Raw genomic sequence first — 26,475 nt, 5'->3', positions numbered from 1 at the left:
AAGTTTTCATTCTAGAGCGATGCACCCCATTTGCTTTATTTTGTTGGATAAGGCTAATTGTTCAAGTCTGTCAAGTTCTTTTTGGATCCTGAGCTTGTCTTCTCTGGGGTCATCTATTCCTGCCACTTTAAGTGTCATCTACAAATTTGATGAGTTCCCCTTCTGTTCCCTCATCTACATCATTTATGGAGATATTGAAGAGTACTGGGCCTAAGATGGAACCTTGTGGTACCCCACTGCTTATTTCTCTCCATGTAGTACCATTAAGAACTACTTGTTAAGTATGGTTTTGTTGCGTATTTTTGAGGATCAGACTCAATAAATGATTCAGGAACAAAGTATTTAAACAAAGCACTATTTATTTACATTAGGCATTCTATATTCTCTGAATGATCGTAGATAGAAGCAAGGAAGGAGGTGCATACATCCCCTTTTATATTAATGAGGCGGAGTAAAGGATGGGAGTGGTTACATATGAATATATTAAGGAAGGAAGAATAAATTAACCCCTGATACCCTGTGTATGTACATTTTCCCCATTTGAGAATAAGGCATTTACTTGTGACAAATCCCCCTCTAAATGCCGATTCGATATACAACAATAATTACATTCAGATTCAGAACAATATAAGACTTGTAGTTTTGAAGTTAAATATTTATGTTGTTTAGATTGCAAAGGCTTAGTCAATATATCAGCTATTTGTTCTGAGGTTTCGCAGTGAATAGCCTTAATGAATCCATCTTGAGATAATTGCCTTACATGTTTGAATTTTATATCTATATGTCTGGACCTTTGTCCAATAGCATCAGATCTAGATATCTCAATAGCAGCTTTGTTATCTTCATGTATGATAAATGGTAATGAAGGATTTTTCCAAACATCTGATAATAAATCATTAAACCATACTAGATTATTGGAGGCTTTAGACAAACACACATATTCTGCCTCGGTTGTTGATGTGGCTACTAAATCTTGTTTTCCAGTATACCAGTAGACTGGACAATTATTAAGGAAGAATATATAACCTGAGGTACTTTTTCTGCATTTAGTATCACCTGCCCAATCCGCATCAGCGTAACAAGTGAGGATGGGCTCTTTAATATTATTGGGTTCCAGTAGTAGGCAGAAGTCTAAGGTGTGCTTCAAATACCTTAATATTCGTTTAATGGCTTCCCAGTGATACATTAAAGGTTTACCAACATATCTGGATAACAGATTGAGGGGTAAAGCAATATCAGGTCTAGTCCAATTAGATATATACAAAAGGGAACCAATAACTGATCTGTAAAGTGTATTATCTTTAAATTCAGGGGATGATTCATCCATGTTTCTTAAGAAATCAGCTTGCATTGGAGTATCACAAGTTTTGGCATCATTCAAATTACATTTGTTCAGGAGTTCTATAATTTTATCTTTTTGAGAAAGTTTAAATCCTTTTTTAGTTTTACTGATTTGAACTCCAAGATATTTGTTTATTTTTCCTAATGTTTTTAAAGAAAAATGTTCATTTAGTTTTGTTACAAATGTATCTCTTTTCTCTTTATGTTTACCGATATATAAAATGTCATCCACATAAATTAACACAAATTCTAATGAGTCACCTTCCTTTTTAACAAAGAAACAATTGTCAGCAGTTGTGGCATTGAAATTCATAGTTTTGAGTACGTTGACTAAACATTCATACCAACGTTTGCCGGATTGTTTTAGTCCGTACAAACTTTTATTCAATAACCAAGTTTCATTTTTGTTTGTGTATTGGCTATGAGGTGCTCTTACATATATCTCTTTATCGAGCTTTGCGTGTAAATACGCTGTCTGTATGTCATATTGAAATACATCAAGATTAAGTGCAGATGCTATGACTAAAGCTGTTTTAACACTCTCAGTCCTTACTGTGGGAGAGTATGTGTCTGTGTAATCCTCAGGATACTTTTGAGCATAACCTTGTGCAACTAATCTAGCTTTATATAATGTGTTGCCTTCTTCCAGATTTTTAATTTTGAATATCCACCTGGTGCCTATAATAGTTTTGTCCTTAGGTGCAGGAGTAGGTGTAAATACATTTAACTCTCGCAAACTGTCCATCTCTTTGGCCATAGCTGATTCCCATTTTTTTCTTTCTTCAATGGGGAGCTTTAATACTTCCTCGTATGTGTTAGGTGTTGATGTTTCATTATTCAAGTGCATTATGTAATCCTTATATTTACTTGGCACCTGATTTCTGTTACATCTGATTGTTTTTTCTGGTTTGCTATCGTTATCGTGTAGATATCTTGCCTCCTTTTTTGTTAACAAATCTGTTTTTATTCTGGGGTGACTATTTGTCCATGTTTTATTTTTGTTTTCATGTGCATTGTGATTGAGTTCTTCTCTATCTATTTTGTCTTGATGTTCAGTGTCTGTTTTTGTAGTTGGGAATATCTCATTAAGATGTATTTTAGACCAATTGGCCTGTTCATGAAATACAGCTGTTCTAGAAATTATGAATCTGTTGTTAATCAATAAATCTGTACCCTTTTGTGCCTGTTTCGTATCCCATGAATCTAAGTCTTCTGGATACGTTTTCTCCTTTACGCCTCAGTTGTTTTGGTATGTGTACATCCGCTGTGACTCCAAAAATGTGCATGTGTGTTATTTTGGGTTTTCTATTATACATTAGTTCATATGGCGTTTTGTTTACGATGCTGGACCAAGTTCTGTTTTGAGTATAATTGGAATATAGTAATGCTTCTGACCAGAATTGTTTTCCTAAGCCAGCATCTTCTAATGTACATCTAATCATGGTTTGTAGTGTCGAGTTTTTTCTTTCTACCACTCCATTTCGGAATGCAGAGAAAGGGCTAGATGTGAAGTGTAGCATTCCTTTGTTTTTTAGCCATTGGGAGAATTCTTTTGATATGAATTCAGATCCCCTGTCTGTCATGATTTGTTTTATTTTAATATTATGTTGTGTTTCTACACGTTTGTAAAACTCTTTAAATTTTTGAAATGTTTCATCTTTGTGTTTCAAAGTATAGACAAATCCATAACGACTATAGTCATCTACAATAGTTAGAAAATATCGTTTTCTATATGTGATTGATGGGGTTAATGGACCAACTAGATCCATATGTACCAGATCAAAAATGTGATTAGTTGATCTTGTTGCCTTTTTTGGCTTGGGATTAGTTCTGAGTTTTGAGGATTTACATACTGAGCATTCCAAATAATTTTTACAATTTTTTATTTTAACACCTTCAGCATGTTCAATCATTTTTTGTACTACAGGAAAACTAGCATGTCCCAACTTTCTATGTAATATGTGTGCACATTCATCGTGGATTGGTTTTCCAATCGTAGGTTTTTTGTTATTGAATGTGTCATTAATAGATGTGTTTCTGTGATTGTGATTTGTTTCATGTTCTCATTATCACTATTGCTATTGTCTTCATTCTCTATGTTAGTGTCATCTTCCATGTTTGAATCAATATTGTGTAGCCATTTTTCTTCTGTGACTAAATATGGTAGACCCCCTTTGATAATCACACTACCCAAATTTGTTTTGTTTTTCTCTAGTGTTGCTTTTCCTTTTGAGAATACTATATTTATGTCAGAATCTCTACTTAGTTTTATTGCACTAAGTATGTTATGAGGTATTTCTGGTATTAATAATACCCCCTCTATTTTCCCTAGACCGGGTAAATTTACATTTCCTCTTCCAATAACCTGGACCTTTTCTTGATTGGCTACCTTAATTACAAACTTATCTTCTATAAAGGAAGATAGTATTTTTTTGTCATGTGTTGTGTGATTAGTTGCCCCAGAATCAATGAGCCAAGCATTATCCCTTGAATCCTGTGTGTTAGTTATATTATGTTTATCTAATCCATTTAATGATCCAGACTTTCTATCTCTTGAATTATCTCTGCCCCCTCTACGGTCTCTAAAATTAGGTGAGTTTCTATATCTATGTCTGTCAATAGACGATTGTCTGTTATGATATCTGCTTCTATAGTCATGTTTTTGTCTTTCTCTAAGAAATTTAGGACAATCTCTTCTACAATGTTCTTTGGATCCACAATTATAACATTCAATTGATTCTCGATATTTTTCTTGAAATACCACTCTCTTACTTTGTCTATATTCTAGGTGTGTATTACAGTGGCTTCTTCTTAAATTATCTTCAGCTATTAGCTTATTCGATAAATTTTCTATGGATAAGTATCCCAAATTAATTGTGTCTAAATGTGATATGTAATTATCCCACGATGGGTCTAATGAATTAATGATGACACTTTTCATTGTTTGATCTGAAATTATCTCTCCCCTTAAATGTAGCTCTGCTCTGATTTTGTTTAGAGATATTAAATGTTCACTTACAGTAACCCCAGGTTTTATCCTAGCTGAGAAGAAATCTTTAGACATTCTTGTAGTGGTTGCTACACTTTCACTATGAAACAATTTAAACATGCAGTGAATAATCTCTGAGACAGTCAAGTTATGCTTAATACTATGATACATAGCAGGAGATATACTAGATATTAATAAGTAGAATGCTCTGTGGTGCAGACAGTCCAATTTTAGAGTCCAAGGCCTTTTGGGAGGGTTAGTTATAAAAAATAATAAGTTCTCTTTTAGAAAAACAACCTGAAGTTGTTGACACCATTCCTGTAAATTAATACCATCTATTCTCAGTTTTGGGAAATCATTGGGCAAGTTCCCAATATTATTTGTTCCATTACTTACAACTGGAGGTTGTCCATGATCTTGTAAATGTTGATAGTTGCAGAATGGTGTGGGTATGCTCGCAACGAGTCTGAATGGTTCTCTCTGTTCTTCATGTCCTCCGTAGTTGTCTGAGTGTGTTTGCGCATGCGCGTTGCTCATTTCGCTTCTGAAGCTGTCGGGAGAGGTTCTCGTTGCTGTAGCTCCCTCGTAGTGTTCTTCCTCCGATGACTCGGTCTCCGGCTCGATCTTGGGTGTCCAGGTGACGACTGGCGCTTGCTTCTTTTCGCTGAAGTTGTTCTTGTTGAGGTCTCTGGCCCCTGGAATCGTCTGCGGCGTGGGGGAATATTTACAGGGTTCTCTGGGCTCAGGCGTTGGTGCTCTCGCCGTTTGGATAGAAGCGGGTAGATTCCGAGACGTTTGCTTGCTTGCTTGCTTGTCTTTTCTTTATTCTTTGATCGCCAGCTTTCGTTGGTTCTTTTGTGATTTTTAAATTCAGGCCGAATGTTTCAAAGAGAGTTTTCATTGCTGATTCTATTTGTAGTTCGATTGAAGTTTCTTCGATGTCTGTATCAGATTCTTCTGAAGAGTAGATTTTTCCTTTTTTACTTTTTACACTATGTAGGGCTTTTCGCGCCAGACATTTTGAATTCTGTTTTCTGATTGGCTCTGCTTCGCTCATCTTAGTGGTCTGTTGAAACCAAGATGGCTGCCATTCAAAATTTTGTGCGGGACTGTTAGTCTTCCTTTTCATTATATTCTTATCTATAGGCAATTCGCTCACCATTTTTAGTTCTTTAGATTCATCTGTTACGATGTGTTTTTCTCTCGCTGCTCCGCTGTTTTTTATGATGTCTTGGAGGTTCGCGATGAGATTTTCGTCATCTTTTTGGCTTTTCAATAGTCTCAGTATCTCTGATCTGAGTTCCTTGTTTTCTATCTCGTTTTCTTCTTGGTCATCAGTTTCATCGATTATCTCTTCGTTGTCTGTAGTGCAGTCTTCAGATTCTTTTGTTATTATAGTTGTGGATTCATCGATCATTTCTTGATCCGTTTCCATCTGTTTATTATGTGCCCTGGTGTTGGGTCTTTCTCTTTTGTTTCTGGAGTTTTCTCTCTTAGGCATATCTAATTTTTATTGAGTCAGTCCAACCATCCTCTGCTACCAGATTGCTGCGTATTTTTGAGGATCAGACTCAATAAATGATTCAGGAACAAAGTATTTAAGCAAAGCACTATTTATTTACATTAGGCATTCTATATTCTCTGAATGATCGTAGATAGAAGCAAGGAAGGAGGTGCATACATCCCCTTTTATATTAATGAGGCGGAGTAAAGGATGGGAGTGGTTACATATGAATATATTAAGGAAGGAAGAATAAATTAACCCCTGATACCCTGTGTATGTACATTTTCCCCATTTGAGAATAAGGCATTTACTTGTGACAGGTTTGTCAGCCAGTTACAAATCCATCTGGTGGTAATGCTGTTTATCCCACATTTCTCTAGTTTACCAAGAAATACAGTAGGTTGTGGTCTACTTTGTCAAATGCCTTGCTGAAGTCTAAGTATATTATTTCCACAGCTTTTCGCTGCTCTACAAATTTAGTCACTTTATCAAAGACTGAAATAAGATTGGTTTGGCATGATCTGTTTTTAACAAACCCAGTTTGTTAAACCTAGTTATAACTTTTTTTGTGAGTAGATATTCACAGATCTGGTTTTTCTCAAGTATTTTATCCATTATTGGTCCGTATTTTATCCAGTATTGGTCAGGTGCTGTGAATTCCTTGAAGGAAAAGGTCCAATTGCAATCCAGATTTCAAGATCCTTGAAAACCATCCAGAAAAGAGCCAGGAGATGCCACCATCCTCAACCTATGGGCTCTCCTGGAAAAGCCACTAGAGAATTTGGCCACAGATGTTGTCTTTGAGAAGTGAGGCCCTTCTCCACCTGAGGTCAGGGAGGGGTTCCCTCCCCAAAGCCTGACAGTTCTGACATAGTGTTGTGAACAACTCGTGAAATATTCAAAGTGGCACAATGTGTAAAGACACAGCATGGATAAGAGTAAACATCCCTAAAAGCCACTGGGGGAGTAGAAAGAATCATGTAAAATTGGCTGCTTTCCCCTTCTTGGAAGAAATATCCAACAGGTTCAGTTTCAATCTGGGGAGAAAGACACTGGAGACAAAATTGAGGCTGGAGGCTGATTGGAAAGATGGTTTAATGATGGACAGAACCACAAAGCACATGGGTTCTGGGCAGCTGACCACATGGATTTGAGAGTGAGGGGTTTTTATACCTTCTCTTGGGCTTTGCACCTGAGCTTCCTGTTCCTGTGCAAGAACATGTATTCTATTGACTGTTGTCAGTCTCCCATGGTGCCATGTAGGGGTTATGTATGGATCATAGTTGGCTCTATAGGCAAAGTACAAATCCTAGCTGTTTGACTGAGCTACGCTTGGTTGAAGTTTGGAGGGTGGTGCCATACTTTCTATTATGGCTTCATGGCTTTTGCCCTGTGTTGGCTCTTGGGTGAGGGCTAATTTGCCTTTGTTCAGACTTTGCTGCAGTAATGGAGTAATGGAGTAATGGTTTACCAAATCTGCATTTCTAAAAGCTGCCCCAGCTCAGTATCTGCTTGGGGGCAGGGAGCTGGGGCTCTGAGTTTCTGTCAGAGCCCCAGCTGAGATTTTTTTCCCTCTTTTAGGGGAAATATTTTATCCTGCCTCTTTAAAATATTCCTCAAAATATTTCATTCCTCTAGGAGGGGGGTGGGTGCTAACTTTCTATACCCCGTTGCTCTTATCCTCAGCCAGCGGGACTCCAGGAACAAGAAGTGCAGCTCTGAACCATGGGGTTTTCCCCTTCTTAATGCACAGCCCAGCAGCTCCAGGGAGGCATCCAAGCATAGTCCCGGTGGAGAAGAATTAAGGGCCCTCCAAACAGCCTTTCAGGGACTGGTCCCTTTTTTTGTTTTATTCTCCTGTTGTTCAAAAGGCAGGCTCCCCTGTTTTTCTTAAGATGGCGCAAGAGCAACGGAGAATTGCTGAAATGGGGTGGCACCTTTAAGGGCACTGAATCCAGCCTGCCCACTGATTTTGGAGGAAGCCAGAATGCAAAATATCTCTCTAATTGGGAAAGGGACATTTGTCCTTCAGATCTCAAGATTCTTCTCCAGATAAAGCTGTTTTATGCTTTGATCTGTAAAGTAATCCATCAGGCAGTAGAACAACCAAAGAACCAGTCTTGCCAGATTTTGCCTCTTCCAAGGAAGGGAAGGGGAGTTTGTTACTGTTTCCCTGAGGTTATAGGAGCACTTTTTTTTATTGTGAGACTCATGATGGATAAAAAGATGCATCTGGGTCCCTTGTGTTTCCTGGTGGAAAGATGGGATATTTAACTGGTTCTGCTGGGCTGTGTTTGGGAGCTCAGAGCCCTTCCTTTGCCAAAGGCTGGCAGATTTTATCCTCTTGGAATAAGGCAGACTTGGAGACTGTCAGCTGGGTTGAAGTTCATATTTTTATTTATTTACGATATTTATTTAACATTCGTTGGCTACCCAAACTCCAGTGGGCCTGAAGGGGGACAAATAGAAAAACTGCCTCCCCTCCAAATCTGCAAGATCATTTAATCATGTGAATTTTGTAAAATGCAAGCTCCCTATCAAAATAGCAAATGAAAAGCAGAGGGATAGACTAGATGCCCTTTGGAACCCCTCAGAAAGAAAGAGCCCCATCAGCTGAAGGAGCCGCCTAAGCCACAGGCCGGATTTTCATTTCTGAGCGCTTGTAGGAGTAGTAGGGCCCTTTCCCAGAAGCCCAGTTGATGCCGACCCCACGAGACTTGTGTTCTCCCATCCAGTATTTCGCATTGAGGTTGGAGTGGTGGCACTCATGGTACCACCAAGCCCCTTTGTACTTCTCAGCGCAGTTGAACTTCTTGGGGTCCTGCCGTTTATCTTGGGTGGAGAAGGTCATGTTGTTGTGCTGGGAGAGCGAGTCACCTGGGAGGCAGAAAGGGGGATGGGTGGCTGGAAGGCTAGCCCAGAGCATCTCCTGGGAGGCATTCATTGGCCTGACTGCCACTGCCAAGTCCAGGAAGGCTCAGGGAGAAGGATGCTGAGGCCCCCTGGATTTTGTCAGGGACTCACCTGCAGGGCCCCCCGTGAAGGCACCCAGAGTTAGCCGATACCACTGGGATTCTGCAGCCACCTGGAAGGACGCATATTTGGCGAAGGAATCCTTATTGTCGAAATCCGTGAAGTCAATACGCAATTCATTCTTTCCTAGGAGGAAGAGAACAGCCACGTGGATCAGCTGGCGCACTGCTCAGACTCACAGCCCAACAGTCTTGTTTCTCTGGCGCTTCCCCAGTGGTGGGATTTAAATAATTTAACAATCAGTTCTCTGGCTGGGATAGGTGTGTCCAGGTGGTCATGTGACTGGGTGGGTGTGGCCAACTCAACATCACTCATCACACCTAGCCCTGCCTCCTGGCCACTCGCCTCAAAGATAGAGGTTGGATACAGCAATTCTGTTGTGATTCTGACCCCCGAGCCTGTCCTAACAGAGGGCGAGGACTCAGAAGGTGAAGGAGAGGATTTGGCAAGGCCTCCCTCTCCAGACCCTTCTCTCTGGCAATGCCTCAGGTTTCCTCTGAAGGCCAAGAGATATGCCAGGAGCAAGGCACTTTGGAGCAGCCGCAGATAGAGAGTGAGGGGGATGAGTTTTGGCTGGATCCCAGACAGCGTCGGAAGGATAAGCGCGCGCAGCAGAGAAAGAGGCGTGGGCGGGCCAGAGATTGAGCTGAGTCACTGGACCACACCCCACAAGGGATAAAAGGGGGTGTGTCGGCTATTCAGGCCTTGTGACGGACAAATTGAAAAGCTCGGAAGTCATATTGTGTTTCTAGAACTCTGTTAGAATCTCTTTTTGGATTTCTTCGGACTGGACTTTGACAATTCTTTGCTTTGTGGAATTAATTTGGTATATCGGACTGAGGAGAAAAAACCTCCCTTAGTGAGTAAAATCTCTTGGCAGGCAGTTCATGGTTCGCTGCTAAGACTGTTATCTTAAAGGAATTCCTGACTGTTTGATTCATTAACTCCTGGCTGTCTGTTTGTGTTTGTGCGTGCGAAGGGGACAGAACAAATTCTGACCAGTTCAAGCTAATCTCTCTGTCAACTCACAATGCATCCCTGGCCTACTCTCGAGTTGCCACAGGCAAGGGGGATTGGAACATGAACATGCAGCTGTGACGAGGCAGCACATCAGTCAAAAACAGAAGCACATTTCAGCCAGTGGTGGAATTAGCCGGTTCGCCAAACTGGGCAAAATTTTAACAACTGGTTCGCCCAAACTGGTCTGAAGCAACTGAATCCCACCTCTGTGCCTCCCCATCTGCAGAGGGACCTAAGGGGCTCTTCCCAGTGAAGATCCTATGCCCTGTGCCCCTCCCCTGGCAACAGGAGGGTTCAAGGCTGCAAGGGGAAGCCCCTCACCCAGTGAGGTCAAGCGGTGAAGGTTGTCGTTCCCCAGCCAGAATTCAGATAACTGGTTTCCAAATCCCCTCTTGTAGGCATCCCATTTCCGGAAAAAGTCCACCGAGCCATCCAACCGTCTTTGGAAGACCTACGGGGGAGAATTGGGACACTTAACCTTCCAGCTCAGCAGGCCCCCTTCCCAAATTTTAGTGGTCTCAGAGCTGGCCTTCTCCACCCAGAAGTGCTGGACCCCCTCCCAGGATCCCTCCGGCTCCCTTCTGGTCTCAGGAAAGATTCGGTTTCTGGTTCATCCCATTCCTGGCAAGCAGCAAAGTTACTGTCAGATCCCTAACGTGATACTGCCATTCAAATGGAGGGAGGGAGGAGCATGGGGATAAGCTGTATTTTATAACCTTTTTCCTGGCGCCTAAGCACCCTGCAGTATTCTCACCTTTTTTGGAATGTAATAAGGAGGGAGGGCCATGTGGATTGTTTCAGTTTGTTGAAAGCAGAAGAAGATCCTGGGAATGGCTCCTTATATGTTTCTCAGGACGACTGTTAAAATAACATCTTCACACTTGTGGATTGGCTGAATCCACATTCGGACTTGAGGGAGGGATTCTAAAGCCCTATTTCTAATTGTATAGTTTGGGAGGGAATTTAGAGTCTGCTTCGCCTTGTCCTGCTATCACTTCTTCTCAATAAAAGATTCCTTTTGAAATACCATGTTTCAGGAGTCTATACTTTCTTGGGAAAGGAGGAAAGGCAAGGCCTGACAGAATGCAGACTCTGCAAAGTTAAGTCAACCCAGAGAAGCATATTTTCACTCTATCGTGGGGACCTTACAATGATGTCTGAGCAAAGCAGCAAACAAGGAGAAATCGAATGCTACGCAGATATCTCCACCATCACTCAACCGGAAGCATGCTCCTTATACCCAGTCATGGAGATGGAGATACACCAAGAAGACTCCAAGAAACTGCACTGGTCGCTCGGAATTGGAAAAAAATGAGACAGCTGGGACGGGAGAACTCGAGGAGTTAAGCAAACCCAAGGCAGTCGAAAGCCTGGCTGGAAATTAGAGCTGGAAGCCCTGTCCAATCAAGAGGAAACTTTTGAAGAAACCAGGAGGGAGGACCGGCTGAAGCGCCACATCAACTGGCTGGTAATAGAGGTACTAGAAAACATCAACCTGAGGGGGGAACTGAAACCGCCACCCAGAGGAGCAGAAGCCGCAGAAGACGCCCAGGTGATTACCCCAGACCCCGCCACAGGAGAACAAGTCGATGCCGCTGGAATAGCCACCATAGCAAATCCCCCCCCCATCTGAGCTGCCATGAATATACCAGGTCAGCCCAGGGACCCACAGTTGGAGAGACAAGCACCACCCTTAGGAATAAAATTTGATGGAAACCCGCAGTAGCTGGGATTCTTCATGGTGCATGTACTCACATGCAAGAATACGGGCATGCATTTCAAACCCAAAACTCATGTTAGAGGGAGCCGTGGCCAGATGGATGGTCATCCTGCACAATGCGGAGACTGCAGAGTAGAGAAACTTTGACAGATTCGTGATGGCTCTGTGTCACCATTTCGAGGACCCCCTAGCCCAGGGGTTAGCAACCCGTGGCTCTGGAGCTACATGTGGCTCTTTTACCCCTCTGCTGTGGCTCCCTGTCACTCAAAATATGTGTCACAACTGCCAATGTGCAACACCCACCGGCACATGATTTACTGAGCTTTTCGACTCCTGGTAGGCCAACCATGGATAAATCCAAGAAAAGAAAACTTTCAGAAGAAAACAGAATGTTTAATTCAACTACATATGCTAGTTTTGTGGCCGCTCAGGAAATAGTCAGGCACGGTTTTGTGGCTTCCGGTGTTTTCTTTTCTTTGAGAAACGGGTCCAAATGGCTCTTTGAGTGTTTAAGGTTGCCGACCCCTGCCCTAGCCAACCAAAAAGCCCAAGACTGAATCAAAGTCGTGATGCAAGGGCGATGGTCCATAGCTGAATACACTGAGAAGTTCCAGGATCTGACCTGCCGCGTCGACTGGCTGGAAGAAATCCTGGTGAGCTGTTTCAAAGATAGATTAAACAATGACCTCTTGGTCACTTCCAGTTGGAGCTGTTGTTGCTGTTAGATGGTCCTTTTAAGATCACCAGCCCCGTTGCTCCAACTGCCGAGAGGTGGCTTGGAAAACTCCACGATCCGGAGGAATCGGGAGAAGAGCCAGCGCGACAAGGTAGAGCCCCCTTTGAAGTCCCCAGATTGTTTTTTTTAGCATCTGGGGAGGAAGTAGGGTGAGGCTCCCTATACAGCGCGCCAAGGCTCCGGGCTCTGAGGACGACTCTGCACTTCGCAGAGCCAGGCGACGCGACCAACGAAACGAGAGAAAGCCAAGAAAATTGTCAAAAAGAAGCAGGGTGAAATCTGGACTTCAAATTTAAACCGCAAGTATTTTTCTTAGCCCTGTGAGTGAATTTAGTAACTGAGAAGAAGTGAAAGTTCTTTTAAAATGGCGCCCGGCTTTAGCAATAAGGAAAGCTGAAAGCAAAAGTGGAATTGTTTGAGCTTATCTGCGCTACAAAGTAACAAAAAATAACAGCGCTGGCCAGAAGAAAGAGGAAAAGTTCTTTTAAAAGTGATTTGACTGGGTCCCTCTCCCTTGGGACTTGATTAAAGCTGGGGAAATTCTTGAAAGGTTTTTGTGGTGGAAAGGGAGAGAGGATATCCTTTTTAGAAAGAATCAGGCTGCGTGGAAGGATGGCTTCAAAGCAGACAAAGCCAGCTAAAGCTGTTGGGGGGGCTCCCCCACTCACAAGCCACAAGAGCAGCCTTTAAGCTTGCAGACACAGACTCAAACACAAGAATCTGGATTTAAAGATCTGAAGGAATTTATTGCTGTGGCTTTGAAGAATCAAAATGAAGTTTTAGACCAGAAATTTGAAAAATCTCAGCAGGAATTTAAGGAGGTGATTCAAGAAAAGTATGACAAGGTGAAATGGGACATATTGACAGCTATGACTGGTCTGTCAAAGATTGTGGTCCAGATTGATAAGAAAGTGGAACATCTTAGTTCAGAAGTAGAATCCAAAATGAAGGAAACTGATCAGAAAATTTCCAATGTTGATAATAAAACGCAGAGGCTTGAAAATGAAGTGACAATGATGCAATTCAGATTTATGGAGTATGCTGTAAGACTTAGAGGCATAAAAGAGAATAATAGAGAAGATCTGAGAAGGGTCTGTGCTGATGCTCTGGCTGTTATGCTAAAGGCTGATCCTGAGGAGATTTTTTGCAAAATTGATAAGGTCTATAGAGTGAATTCTTGGGTGGCAAGGCAAAGGCAATTGCCTAGAGATGTGGTGATATATTTTACAAATAGAAGAATAAGAAATGATATTTTACAAAAGTCATTTGTTTCTACTATTCAAGTGGACGGAAGAGAGATTGGGATCTACAAAGAGTTGCCACCTAAGATGTTAAGAGATAGAAAAGACTTTGGGTTCTTGGTGACTGAATTAAAGAAACAACAAATTCCATTTAGATGGGACACTCCAGTTGGCATAATATTGAGGTATCAAGGAGAGAGATATCAATTAAACACTCTTCAAAAAGCAGAAGAATTCTATTTTAATGTTTTTAAACCTGGTGCAGCATCTCCACGTACTTCTTCGGTGTTAGCCATAGTGGAGGGTGAGAAAGAGAAGGAATTTGAACAAGAGCTTGAAGAGCAGAGGAAGCAGATGGAGATGGAGGCAATGGAGACCCAAGGAGCAACAGGGTTTTTTTTAGACAAACCCTTGTTGGATCTTCCCTTAGAGGCTTTAGCTGAACCACCTAAAAATACAAGAGAAGTGGCAGCGGATCTTGACCTGATGTTGCACAGTGCTAAAGACCAGCGTATAACTCAAGCAGTTTACAAGCAATTTCTAGAGCTCGAAGCTACCACAAGATAAACAGGGAGTCAATGGTAAAGCACAAAAATCCGAAGCCATGGGAGGAGCCAAGCCGAAGACTACTAGTCTGGAACAGCAACTTCAGCAAATGCTCTTATCGCTTCAGGAGACCACAAATGACAATTAAGTTTTTATCTTGGAATGTGAACGGATTGAATTCACCACAGAAAAGGAGGAAGATATTTCATTATTTGAGACAATTTAATAATGATGTTATTTGCTTACAGGAAACTCATATTAGAATACAAGATCAAAAATATTTGATAAATTCTAGATTAGGAACACAGTTTATAGCTTCAAATTCGGAGAAAAAGAATGGTGTAGTGATTTATACAAATAAAAGACTGCTAACAAAAATTATAGAAGCAGATGATTGTGGAAGATATATAGCAATAGAACTTCTTACAGATAATGGCCCAATCTTGGTGATTGGAATTTATGCTCCTAATCAGCAACAAGAAATTTTTTATAAATTATTGCATTCTAAAATACTACAATGGGACTATAGATCTATCTTACTTATGGGAGATTGGAATGGAGTAATAGATCCTAAAATAGATAAGAGCTTGGCAAAATCATGTGTTAAACTACCACAGGCTTTTTTTGATATGAAAGAAGATTTGGAATTGAAAGATATTTGGAGAGTGCATAACCCAAAAGAACTGGACTTTACTTTTTTTTCAGATAGACACAGATCCTTCTCTAGGATTGATTTTATTTTACTTACAGTTGATTTACTCTCAAAAACAAAGAAAACAAAGATATTTCTGAGAACTTTAGCAGACCACAGCCCGGTATGGATAGAAATAGAAATGGGAAAGAATGAGAGAAGATCTTGGAGAATAAATGAAAATTTGTTTAGATATGAAAAGAATGTAAATGAACTTAAGAAACAAATGAAAGAATTTTTTGAAATGAACTTGAATAAGGGTACCCTTATTGAAATTGTTTGGGACGCGAGTAAGGCGTATATGCGGGGGGTACTGATTTATATGAACTCTAAACACAAATCAAATGAACAAAGAAAAAGATTAGAATTGGAAGGAGAGATAAAGAAAAAAGAGCAGTTGCTTATAAAAAATCCAACAGATGAAAAATTACAAGGAGTTATAAAACTTTTGAAAGATCAATTTCATATGCTTACAGCGGAACAAGCAGCAACTAATTTACAATTTGCGAAACATAATACATTTTGTAATGCCAATAAACCGGGCAGGTGGTTGGCTTACACATTGAGGAAACAGCAGAGTTCTCGGACTATTGGGTGTATTGAGTATAGAGGAAAGGAAGTATTTCAACAAAGACTAATTAAAGAAGCCTTTTTAGATTATTATACCAAACTATATGCTAAAGATGATATACAGAATGAACTTATAAATAAATATCTAGAAGATAAGAGAGTTATAAAAATTTCTAATGATCAAAAGGAAAGAACGAGTTTACCAATAACAGCTGAGGAGATTATTGTTGCTATTAAACAACTGAAAACAGCTAAAGCTCCAGGAACGGATGGTTTAACTGTGGTGTATTATAAAACTTTACAAGCAGAAATGATTGAACATCTTAAAGACTTATTTTGTAGTATACAACAAGGGGGAAAAATACCCCCTTCATGGAAAGCAGCTTTTGTTTCTTTGATACCAAAAGAGGAGGCAGGTTCTACAAAACCGGAAAATTTTAGACCAATATCTCTCCTGAATACAGATTATAAAATTTTTGCAAAAGTATTAGCCAACAGATTAATGCCAGTTATTCAAGAGGTAATTCATCATGATCAAGCAGGATTTATTGAAGGCAGATATATGAAGGATAATGTGAGGCAAATTATAGACTTATTGGAATATCTTGAGAAGAATAAACAGATCTCTGCAGTGCTGGCATTTTTGGATGCGGAGAAGCCTTTGATCGAGTGAATTGGAACTTTCTATTAAAGACTTTAAAAAAGATGGACTTTGGGGATCAGTTTGTACAGGCGGTTGCAGCAATTTACCAAGAACAAACAGCACAAATTATTATTAATGGAAGTTTAACTACAAACTTTAGTATAGAAAAAGGCACAAGACAAGATTGTCTGTTATCCCCGTTGTTGTTTATTCTAACTCTAGAAGTCTTGTTGAGTACAATACGGGACTCGAGCACTTTGAAGGGAATAGTGATAAGGCAAGAGGATTACAGAACAAGGGCATTTGCAGATGATCTGGTTGTTACCCTAACACGGCCGATGGAATCAATAATCCAGATGAAAGACATTATAGAAGAATATGGTATGGTATCAGGATTTAGACTGAACCAGAAAAAAACCAAGGTGATAGTTAAAAATATGACAGTTGATCAAAAGAAGGAACCGGAAAGGAAGGAAGGCTTTGAAATAGTATCAAAGGTGAGATATTTAGGAGTTCAAGTTGCAGATTCAAATATAAAACTGTTTCAAAATAATTACGAGGTGTTGTGGCGAAAGGTACAAAAGGATATGGAAACCTGGAAAAAACTGCAGCTGTCTCTACTTGGAAGAATAGCAGCAGTTAAAATGAATGTTCTACCTAGATTTTTATTTTTGTTTCAAATGATTCCGGTGCTTAAAAGTGACAAATACTTGATGGAATGGCAAAAAGGAGTGAATAAGTTTGTTTGGAATGAGAAAAAGCCAAGAGTTAAATTGAAAATTATGCAAAATGTTCGTGAAAGGGGTGGTCTTAAACTTCCAAACCTGCGACTGTATTATGAAGCTGCAGCATTTACACAAGCAAGTGACTGGTTTGGAAGGACAAAGACTGGAATATTGAATATAGAAAGTCACGATCTTGAATTTGGTTGGCATGCATATTTATTTTATGAAAACAAGGTGGATAAAGTATTCAATAGCCATATACTTAGAAGCTCCTTGATGAGAGTATGGAAGAAGCACCGACTCAAATGGGATTATAAAATACCGTTGTGGTTGGATCTTGGTCACATTATACGGAATATAAATTTAAAGTCACTCGGGGGGGGGGTTTATATAAAGAAGTACTTTTTAATGATGGGGGCAGAGGGCAACTAAAGACATTGAACACACTGTTGGAAGAAGGGATTAATTTAACTTGGTTACAGTATAATCAACTTCAATTGAGATGGAGAGAAGATCAAAAAACTGGTTTAATGTTGCATGAAGAAGAACTGGTTAGACAGATAAAAGAGAAAGGCCCAATGCATATTAAGAGGGTTTATAATGTTTTGTTAGAAAGAGATTCAGAAAATGAATTGGTTAAAGATTGTATGATAAAATGGGCACAAAATTTTGGAGAACCAGTTATGATGGAAACTTGGGAAAAAATATGGGTTCAGAATGTTAAGTTTACACAGTCGCAGAATTTAAGGGAAAATTTTTATAAAATGTTTTATAGATGGCATTTAGATCCTAAAAAATTGTCATGTATGTATCCTAATGTTCAACCGAAATGTTGGAGATGTGATTGCTTAGATGCTACATATTATCATATATGGTGGTCATGCAAGAAAGCTAAGGCTTTTTGGATAAAAATTTGGTGGGTTATGCAAAATGTTTTAAAGAAAAAAATTCAATTTTCTCCACATCTGTTTTTACTGGGTATAGTTAAGGGTTTTTCAGTGGGTGAAACAAAATTGATATTGTATATGGTGACAGCAGCTAGGTTATTGATTGGTCAATATTGGAAAAGGGCTGATATGCCTACAATTCAAGAATGGACTTTGAAGATGGCCAGTTTTGCAGAAATGGCGAAGATATCAGCATACTTAAAAGATCGGACTCAAGAGACCTATGCATGGGAGTGGAAGAAATGGATAGATTATGTGCAGAATAAATATCAAACTAGGAAGTACCAGATAGCTTTTAGCTAAATGTTGTGTAGAAATGTATAGTTTATACGGGGCAAAATAGCTTATTGTTATGAAGAATTGTATAGTACACAGGGGGGAGAATAGAGGGGTGGTAAACTCTGATATAATAAATGCGGATGGATTTCACCTTGGGGAAGTCATGGGGGGTGGGGAGGGCTTGGGGGGGTTAAGGGAGGGATGGGGAGGGGGAAAAAATGGGGGAAAATTGATGTTTGTAAAACTTTTTCAATTAAAAAAAATGACCTCTACAATGCCTGTGTCACCAGAGAAGCACCGGATCACCTGCCTGAGTGGTACCACACCATGGAGGAAGCTGAGATCAACATGGTTAGGAACCCGTACCGACCGAGCCAAGGCTGAAAGAGATCCCCACTCCAGGGGAAAAGAGAGCAATTCAAATCACCAATCCTCTTCACCTTGAGGTCATTGGCCTGTTTTAAGTGCAGGAAGGAGGGGCACCAAGCTGCAGAGTGCCATTCGAAGATGCCGGTGAGAAAATCAGACCACCTGTCAGGGGGGAACCCACAAAGCCAAGCCCCCGAGGGAAGGAAACTGCCCTGTGAAGCAAGGCGACTGTCAAGTTTCAGGACCCCCACCCTTTGGGGACCAAAACTCCAGAAATCCAACCAGAGGAACCAACTTTCACCGAAAGCGACCCAGAAGATGAACTACTGGTAAGCAACCCAATTTAACCGCTTACCTTCCCCCTAAGGCTGTTTATACCCAGTCGAAGCATAGAAGTAAAACTCTCGGCTTTTCTAGACTCGGGATGCACAGGTTGCTTCATAAGTCCCACCCTAGTAAGGAAACTGGGAATAAACCTAAGGAGACCAAGGAACCTGATTGAATTTTGTCAATTAGACGGATCAATATTCGGGGGAGAACCTGCCATATTTGCTACCGAGCCCCTACAAATAACTACGGATAATCACAAAGAGACACTGACATTTGTGGTGGCACCCAGCATGGAATGGCCATTAGTATTTGGGTTAGCATGGTGGAGAAAATGGAATCCCAAAATTAACTGGAAGCAAGGGTCAATCAGTTTTCAGTTACGGGTAATTTTTGTTGACGACAAAAAAGGGAGACTGGAGGGGGGGGCTGACTGCGAAAAGGTGATGCTCGGTTGGGGAATGCCAAATGGGGATATATCAAAGGAATACAGAGACCTAGCTGAGGTTTTAAATGAAAAGGCATCCAGCGAACTCCCCACCCACCACGCTACCAACTGCGCAATCGAAATCCCGCTAGGGGCAAAGCTTCCCAAACCAAAGATGTATAGCATGTCCCCTAGAGAACTGACAGAATTAAGAGTTTTCATTGACAGAAACCTGAAAAGAGGATTCATTGAACCAGCACGCGCAAAAATCGCAGCCCCAGTATATTTTTCAGAGAGAAAAAAGATGGCCCTATGAGATTATGCGTAGATTACAGGAAGCTGAATACAATAAGCATACAAAATATGTAAACACCCCCTTATGAAGGACATGCTAGCACACCTCTTGCAAGGAAAAATCTTTTCAAACCTAGACTTGAGAGAGGCATACTATCAAATAAGAATAAGGGAGGGGGACGAGTGGAAAACGGCATTTAACACACCACTGGGCTGCTACCAATTTAAGGTACTTCCTTTTGGATTAAAAGAAACCCCAGCCGTATTCATGCAGCTAATAAACAAAGTGCTCCATGAACATTTATATGAAATGCCACGTTTCAAGAGTCTATACTTTCTTGGGAAAGGAGGAGAGGCAGGGCCTGATAGTTACAATCCTGGCTACTAGCTGCACAGGCCGTGTATGGGCCACAACAGGGTATCTGCCAAGGGGCATAACCCCCTTTCCCACGAAAGGCTCCCTCCAGGGCACTGCAGTCAGGAATGCTGAATGCCTTGGCTGCACCTGGGAAGAGCTGCCCTCTACCGGACTCACGATCCATCCACCTCCGTCGGTGTCCATGTCACACAGCACCTCCAGAGGCTGGCAGTCCTGGGGATAGATGGTGTACCAGCCGCTCAGGACCACTCCTCTTTTCAAGAGCTCTTTGCAGTTTGGGGCACCTGGGTAGAAAGAGAGCAGGAGGTTGGCGCTCTCTGTGCCAGGGTCTTTGTCAAAGGGTCTTATTCCTGAGGGGCTGGCTCAGTGGCTGCCGTTGGTTGGCAGTAGGCATCCAGCCAGTAAGGTGGATCAAGTAGTTCTGGTGTTGCATAATGGGGATGGGGGCTTCCCATAGCATTGGGTGCTACCCTCCTGAAATGTTTTTGGAGGAGCCATTTTCCTTCTCAAGATGAAATCTGTTTTAGTGCAAACCCTTTTTTTTGTGTTTCCCAAAAGCTGCCGGTGGTCAGAAGTGGATCCTGTAAATGCTGGAACTATCCAGCCACAGCATTGTCTCTCTAGGGAATTGTGGGGGTGGGTGGGTTGCATAATAAGGACACACACAAACTCGATGTCAGCACTTCAACCTGTATTTACTCTAGTGCTGACATAAGAAGGAGAAGAAGGGGCAGCTGGCAAGAGGACGCTTGACTTTTCACCTACTTATTTTCCCTGAAGATAATATCCCCTAGGAGATGAGATGGGAGGGGGGACATTCCTGGGAGCTTCAGTAGTAGATATGGGGAGAGTGATTTGGAAGAGGGCCAATGAGACACAGAGAATTGGGGAATGGAAAGGGAAGGTTTGGGGTTAGGAAGTCAGAGTTGGCTATGCCACGATTGGGGACAGGTTGTCGTGCTTAATAAAATGAAAGATTTATTCAAAGACTATCTGTTTGGAAATGCAATTTATTTCATTTGAGACGACATCGAAACCTGACACTCACCTTGCTTGCACTGAAACGCCTCCAGCCTCTTCTCATCTGCAAAAAAGAAAGAAGTGGAAAAAAAGCCAATTCCTGCCCGTGCCCCCACCCCCACCCCCCATGTGGCAGGGAAGGCTCGAGGAGGAGGGAGGGATCCCACCATGCTGACCTGAATTTGGTGGGGGGACAGAGGAACAACTATGTCTGATGTGCCACAGACTGCCAACCTCTCAGGGATCCCTTTCAGCTTAACTTCATGCCCCGCTGAACTTGTTGAGGGGCTGAGCTGCACAATTCAGCCAGGGGCCCCTTTTGCTTCAGAGAACAGAGAAGCTGGCAGAGGCCCCGATCTGAGGCAGCTCCTCCCGATGTTCCCCACAGTCCTTACCAATTTCTCCTGGGTCGCCTTTCTCGCCTGAAATGCAAAGAGAAAGAGGAGGGCAGAATTCCTCCGTTTTAGGAGGGTCCAGCAGCATCAAGAGGGGGTGCCAAGCAGCTGAACCCCAGAAGCTCATAAGTAGCAACATCTGCTGGGGGGAAATGGGTACCACGCTGTCTCCCCAGCCTCCTAAAACCCTGAGGGGCATCATAAGCCATTTTCAGGAGGGCCCCTTCCTTTTGGAAAATGGTTCTGGCACAGTTGAGCAAAACCAGATGACATGATTTACATCATTTGTGACAAACACAGTTCTTGGTTGGTAGAGTGGAGGCACCCACAATAAGAAGCAGGGTCCCAGAGCATCACAACCAAACTTTTACCTTTCTCTCCAGGTTGTCCTGGGTCCCCTTTTTCTCCTGAATCAAAGGGAAGAAATTCTTTTTCAAACCTCCTGCGCTCAACCTGGTCCTCACCCCAGGCAGCCCCAGAGATGCCAGTGCTTTTTTTCCTGCCCACACAAAGGTGAGAAGTGAGGATCGGGGCTCCTGGGTGGGGGGAAGGCTGCCTATACTTCAGGCTCAAAATAGACAGAAGATGGATAGAATAATTTTATTGTCACTTTGAATGGACACTAATTGGCATACATTTAAATGAAATTTCATTGCATATGGCTCTCAAACAGGTACCACCTCCAATATACACTACATAAATATGACAAAATAAAAAAAATAATACAAAATTATGCATATGCCCACTTATATGATATGACAGAGAGAAACTGCACGGTCTAATCTTGATGTATACATGTACACATGGCAAAAAAACCCCAATCTTGTGAGTTTACCAGACGGATGGCATAGGGAACAAAGATGTTACAGAATCTGGTAGTCCTGCTAGAAACACTCCTCCAATTGGGGAGCAACAGAAAGATACCGTAAAGTGGGTATGTGGAGCTCTAAGCATATAGCTCTTATAAGCAGCAACCTGAATCACGGGAAGTGAGCTTCCTATAATCTTCTCTGCTGTCCTCACCACTCTCTGTAGGGACTTTCTATTTAAGGCACTGCTACTACCAAACCGAATAGGGTTGCTGTTTGTTAAAATGCTCTCCATCCTGCCTCTGTAAAAAGTGGCCAGGACAGAAGGAGAAAGATATGCTCTCATCCAATGGAAAACATGTAGATGCTGGTTTGCACACTTCACTAAAGATAACATCTGAAGAGATCAGTTCAGATTGTTAGTTTTTTTGCATCCCCAGATACTTAATACTGATGGGTGACCACCCCTACATCTGCATCCTTGATACTAGAGTGGAGTATGACCCTGCCAGATTTTTCTAAAATCTACAATGATCAAGCAATCCAACCTCCCCCTCCAGTTTTGGGGTCCTTTCTTTGGGTTTTTTCCCAATGTACCCTTCTCTCCACCAGCTGCCCAAACACACCTGTGTAACCCTGGACTCGGAAACCCTCTCATTCCACCTTACCTTTTGGCCCAGGGGCTCCAATTTTCCCATGGTTTCCCTGCAAGCATCTTTCACCTGTTAAGGGAAGACATAGTGAGGCTTCCAGGTGCCCACAGGGAGGGAGAGGAGCAGCCCCCAGCTGAAAGGTGGCTGGATGGGCAGCCCCCTGCCAGCCACTCTGTGCTTTGTGCAGATTTAAACCAGAGCAGGTGGCAAACCCAAGGAAATGCCCTCTTTGGGAGGGGGGAGTTTCAACAGATTGAGTGCCCAGAAGAAACAGTTTTCTTCCCTCTTGTGCCAGTCCTGGCAGTCTTCATCGTGGCACCTTCCTTCTGCCTTGTGACAAGACGGCTTATTTCTTTCGGAAGGGGTCAGGTTCAGGAGCCAACTTCACCCTCTGTTCACAGACTCACCTTTGGCCCCTGGAAGGCCAGGGGGCCCCCGTGGCCCTTGTGGTCCTGGCAAGCCTGGACTCCCCCGCACAATGGCTATTGTATTGTTGCCATCCAGGCCCAGCGCCTTAAGTTCTGCAAAGGAAGGAAAACATTTGGAGCCCAAAAAAGGGCTTTTTTTAGAGCTATGCTACATTTCCCATCTCTGAAGGAGGGCAGAAGGCCACTGTCCCACATCCTCAGAGCCAACCTGCCTGCTCCTCACCTGGGAGGGGGGACTCCTGCGCCCCTCGGTGGATTGCGATCATCAGGCAGAAGAGGAGGAGACCCATTTGCTCTCCAGCTCTCCTCATGGTGCCCGCTGGACTCCGACTGCAGCCTCCCCTGGACCCTCTGCTTTTATGTGGGCAGCCTGCTTTTGTCCCTTTTCCTTTTAATCGGGGACTTTGGGGAAAGAGTCACAACACCAGAATGTTTCCTTGTTGATCAAAACACACCTCTGTTAATTAAACAGCAGATGGGTAATCCTTCATTCTAGAGGGGGGATTACTGCATTTGTCAATCGTGGCAACTTGGTCAGTTATAAAAATAAGCCTCTTGAATCCATTGTTAATGAAAGCACACTTTACTAAACCAAGTGGTGAGAGAAGAAGCAAAACCGGATCTAGGATTTTCATACGCAAAGCTCATGTTGTAACTTTCCTGATTTTGTAGAAATGTGGAAAACATGACTGAAGGATTAAAAGCAGGAAGGCAAGGAGAAGGTTTGGTCAGATGCTGTGAATCCCATGAAGAAAAAATTCTGATTTCAGTCCTGATTTAGAGATGTCTTTGCTATGATAACTGTCCATCAAAGAGCCAGGAGAAGCCTCCTTCCTAGGTCTTTCAGCTCCCCTGGAAAAACTAATAGAGAATTTGGGACAGATGTTGTCTTTGAGAAAATCCTTGGCTTTGAGAGCAACCAAGATGATGAGGGGACTGGAGGCTAAAAGATACGATGAACGGTTGCAGAAACTGGGCATGGCTGGTCTAGTGAAGAGAAGGACCAGGGCAGACAGGATAGCATCTTCCATTACTTGAGGGGCTGCCACAGAGAGGAGGGGGTCAAACTATTTTCCAAACCACCTGAAGGCCAGACAAGGAATAATGAATGGAAACTGAACAAAGAAAGATTCAACCTGGAAATAAGGAGAAACTTTCTGACAGTGAGAACAATCCATCCATGGAACAGAAGTTGCCTTCAGTTGTTGTGGGAGCTTCATCACTGGAAGCTTTCAAGAAGAGACTGGTCTGCCATCTGTCAGAAATGGTATAGGGTCTTCTGCTATAACCCCCCTTCTGCGGGGGGTTGGACTAGATGACCTACAAGGTCCCTTCCAACTCTGTTAATCTGAATCTAATCTGAATCTCTTTGCTATCATTGCAAAATGCCTCTGAAGCTCTGTTTGGGGGCTTGTTTTCTGAAGCTTCATTTATGATGCTTTTTTCAGCCTCTGAAACCTCTGTTTGAGAAGCTGGGCGGGGCTAAATTCGGAGTATAAGACGCATCCAGATTTTCACCCTCTTTTTTGGGGGGAAAAGGTGTGTCATATACTCCGAAAAATACAGTTATCTGAATCCCTTTGGTATCATTGCAAAATGCGTCCTCTCTGCCAGGTGGACAATTAGATCAAAGGAACTTTCCAAAGAGAATTGTATTTCTATGGAATCCTCACTAGCGGAGCCGTGTTTTGTGTATTTCTTTAGTGACGGGTGTCTGTTTTATCTTTCATTGCTGAGTCCTCTTTTGAGAATTATTTCTGGGAACCTAGAAGTTGGAAGCGACTTTAGAAAGCAGCTGGTCCAGCGCATGATCCACCACAGCTTCTCTGGCCAAGGGCCATGCCACCTCAAATAATTTCTCACACAACTTTCCCACCTGGAATGTAGTGTTGATTTTTTTGGTTAGGTGCCAAAGGGTTCCCAGGAATGTCCTCCATTGCGTAGCCTTCTCTCCACCCTCAAAGAGGATCTTCCCAGCGTGGCCTTTGCAGAGTGGGAAGGGAGGGGGCAATCAGGAGAGCTGCGAAGAATTGGCCATTTCCAAGAGAAATGTCAGGCCTGCCATCTTCAGCATACTCGCTTCAGTTGGCATCCTGCCATGAAACGCGAGGGAGGATGAAGGAAACTGGGGAAGTAGGGAGGGAGCAGAGGGGGGAGGGTGACAGGGTGACAGGAACCGGAGGTGTCAAACCGGAACGTACCGGCTGTCAGGTTTCCAAGTGATGAAACCCATTCAAAAAAGAAACGTCCATCTTCCAAAACAAATTTCTTTTATTTAGGCAAACATCAAATTGGCAAAAGCTGTTGTGATTCCGGATCTGACACAAACCGGAATGACACCACATAATATTGTTAGAAACATCCCACAAAAGTCACATTCCCCAATAAAAGCAAAATCAACTTTAAAAAGGTTATTTTATTTTTGTATACATCTCATTACGTGGATGGTGTGATACCTGGGTGTCATACATTTCAATACAAACAAACATAACATTATTATTCCTGATAATACATTCCATTTTCATTTTTCATCTTTTTAACGCAAAGCTTTTACTATCGTCCTTCAGTTCTAAACTTTCCCCTTCTTCTTCCAGACATTGTAACATTTTAATATCTATTTTTACTATAATTCCTCACTTATTTCTATCTCTATTTTAACTTTTTTTTTTCCCATGTCACTCTAATATTCAAAGATGTGATCTTTCCTTCTTTCATTATTCAATATCTCAGTATACACTTCTGGTACTAGTCACAATCATCCCAACATTTCGTATACATCTATTCATATTCTTATTCTTTCCAATACTCCAATCCTTATATTTCTACTATGAATACATATGTTTTCATTAAAATATATTCTTTCATTATTTAATCTCAAATTTTAGTTTCCACCATTAATCACATTTTTATATCTATTCAATAGTACCCTCACATAACTCCTAGTTATCTAATTTACAAGGTAATTTTCCAACCTATATAATACTAATGTTGATATACAATATTAATATATATTCAAAGTTAATTTTTAACTCCTTTACCCCCTTTTATTTATTTATTTATTTATTTATTTATTTATTTATTTATTTATTTATTTATTTTCAATTTATATACCGCCCTTCTCCCTGAGGACTCAGGGCGGTGCACAGCCAGAATTAAAAACATGAAATACAAATATTAAAAACAATTAAAATCTATATAAATTTGGCCCAAAATTTAAAAAACCACAAACCAATTAAACATTTAAAAATTTTAAAAAATTTCTTCCTAAGCCCGCCCTGCTTGCTGGAAAAAGTGGGTTTTAAGGGTACGGCGGAAGGCACTGAGGTCTTGGATTCTCCTTATCTCTGGGGGCATAAGAGCAAAATCAACATTGTCTGGTGTCTTCAAAC

General features: G+C 41.7%; 1 protein-coding gene across 1 annotated transcript; it reads right to left on the bottom strand.

Moving 5' to 3' along the window:
* Positions 1-8,217: 8,217 nt before the first annotated feature.
* On the bottom strand, positions 8,218-23,418 carry LOC139325895 (ficolin-1-like). Its single transcript, XM_070955934.1, has 10 exons — positions 23,310-23,418; positions 23,066-23,179; positions 22,674-22,727; positions 21,568-21,603; positions 21,197-21,223; positions 20,830-20,865; positions 19,938-20,065; positions 10,209-10,338; positions 8,859-8,993; positions 8,218-8,711 (listed from the first exon to the last, which is right to left on the bottom strand). The coding sequence occupies exons 1-10, from the start codon at positions 23,395-23,397 to the stop codon at positions 8,461-8,463; spliced, it is 999 nt and encodes a 332-aa protein (XP_070812035.1). The 5' UTR covers positions 23,398-23,418; the 3' UTR covers positions 8,218-8,460.
* Between the last annotated feature and the right edge of the window lie 3,057 nt (positions 23,419-26,475).

The sequence above is a fragment of the Pituophis catenifer genome, unplaced genomic scaffold (assembly GCF_029215685.1).
Source record: "Pituophis catenifer annectens isolate HBS135680 unplaced genomic scaffold, rPitCat1.0.hap2 SCAF_17, whole genome shotgun sequence".
NCBI lineage: Eukaryota > Metazoa > Chordata > Lepidosauria > Squamata > Colubridae > Pituophis > Pituophis catenifer.
The sequence above is the reverse complement of the archived record's forward strand: the minus strand, read 5'-3'. Positions and strand labels throughout refer to the sequence as shown.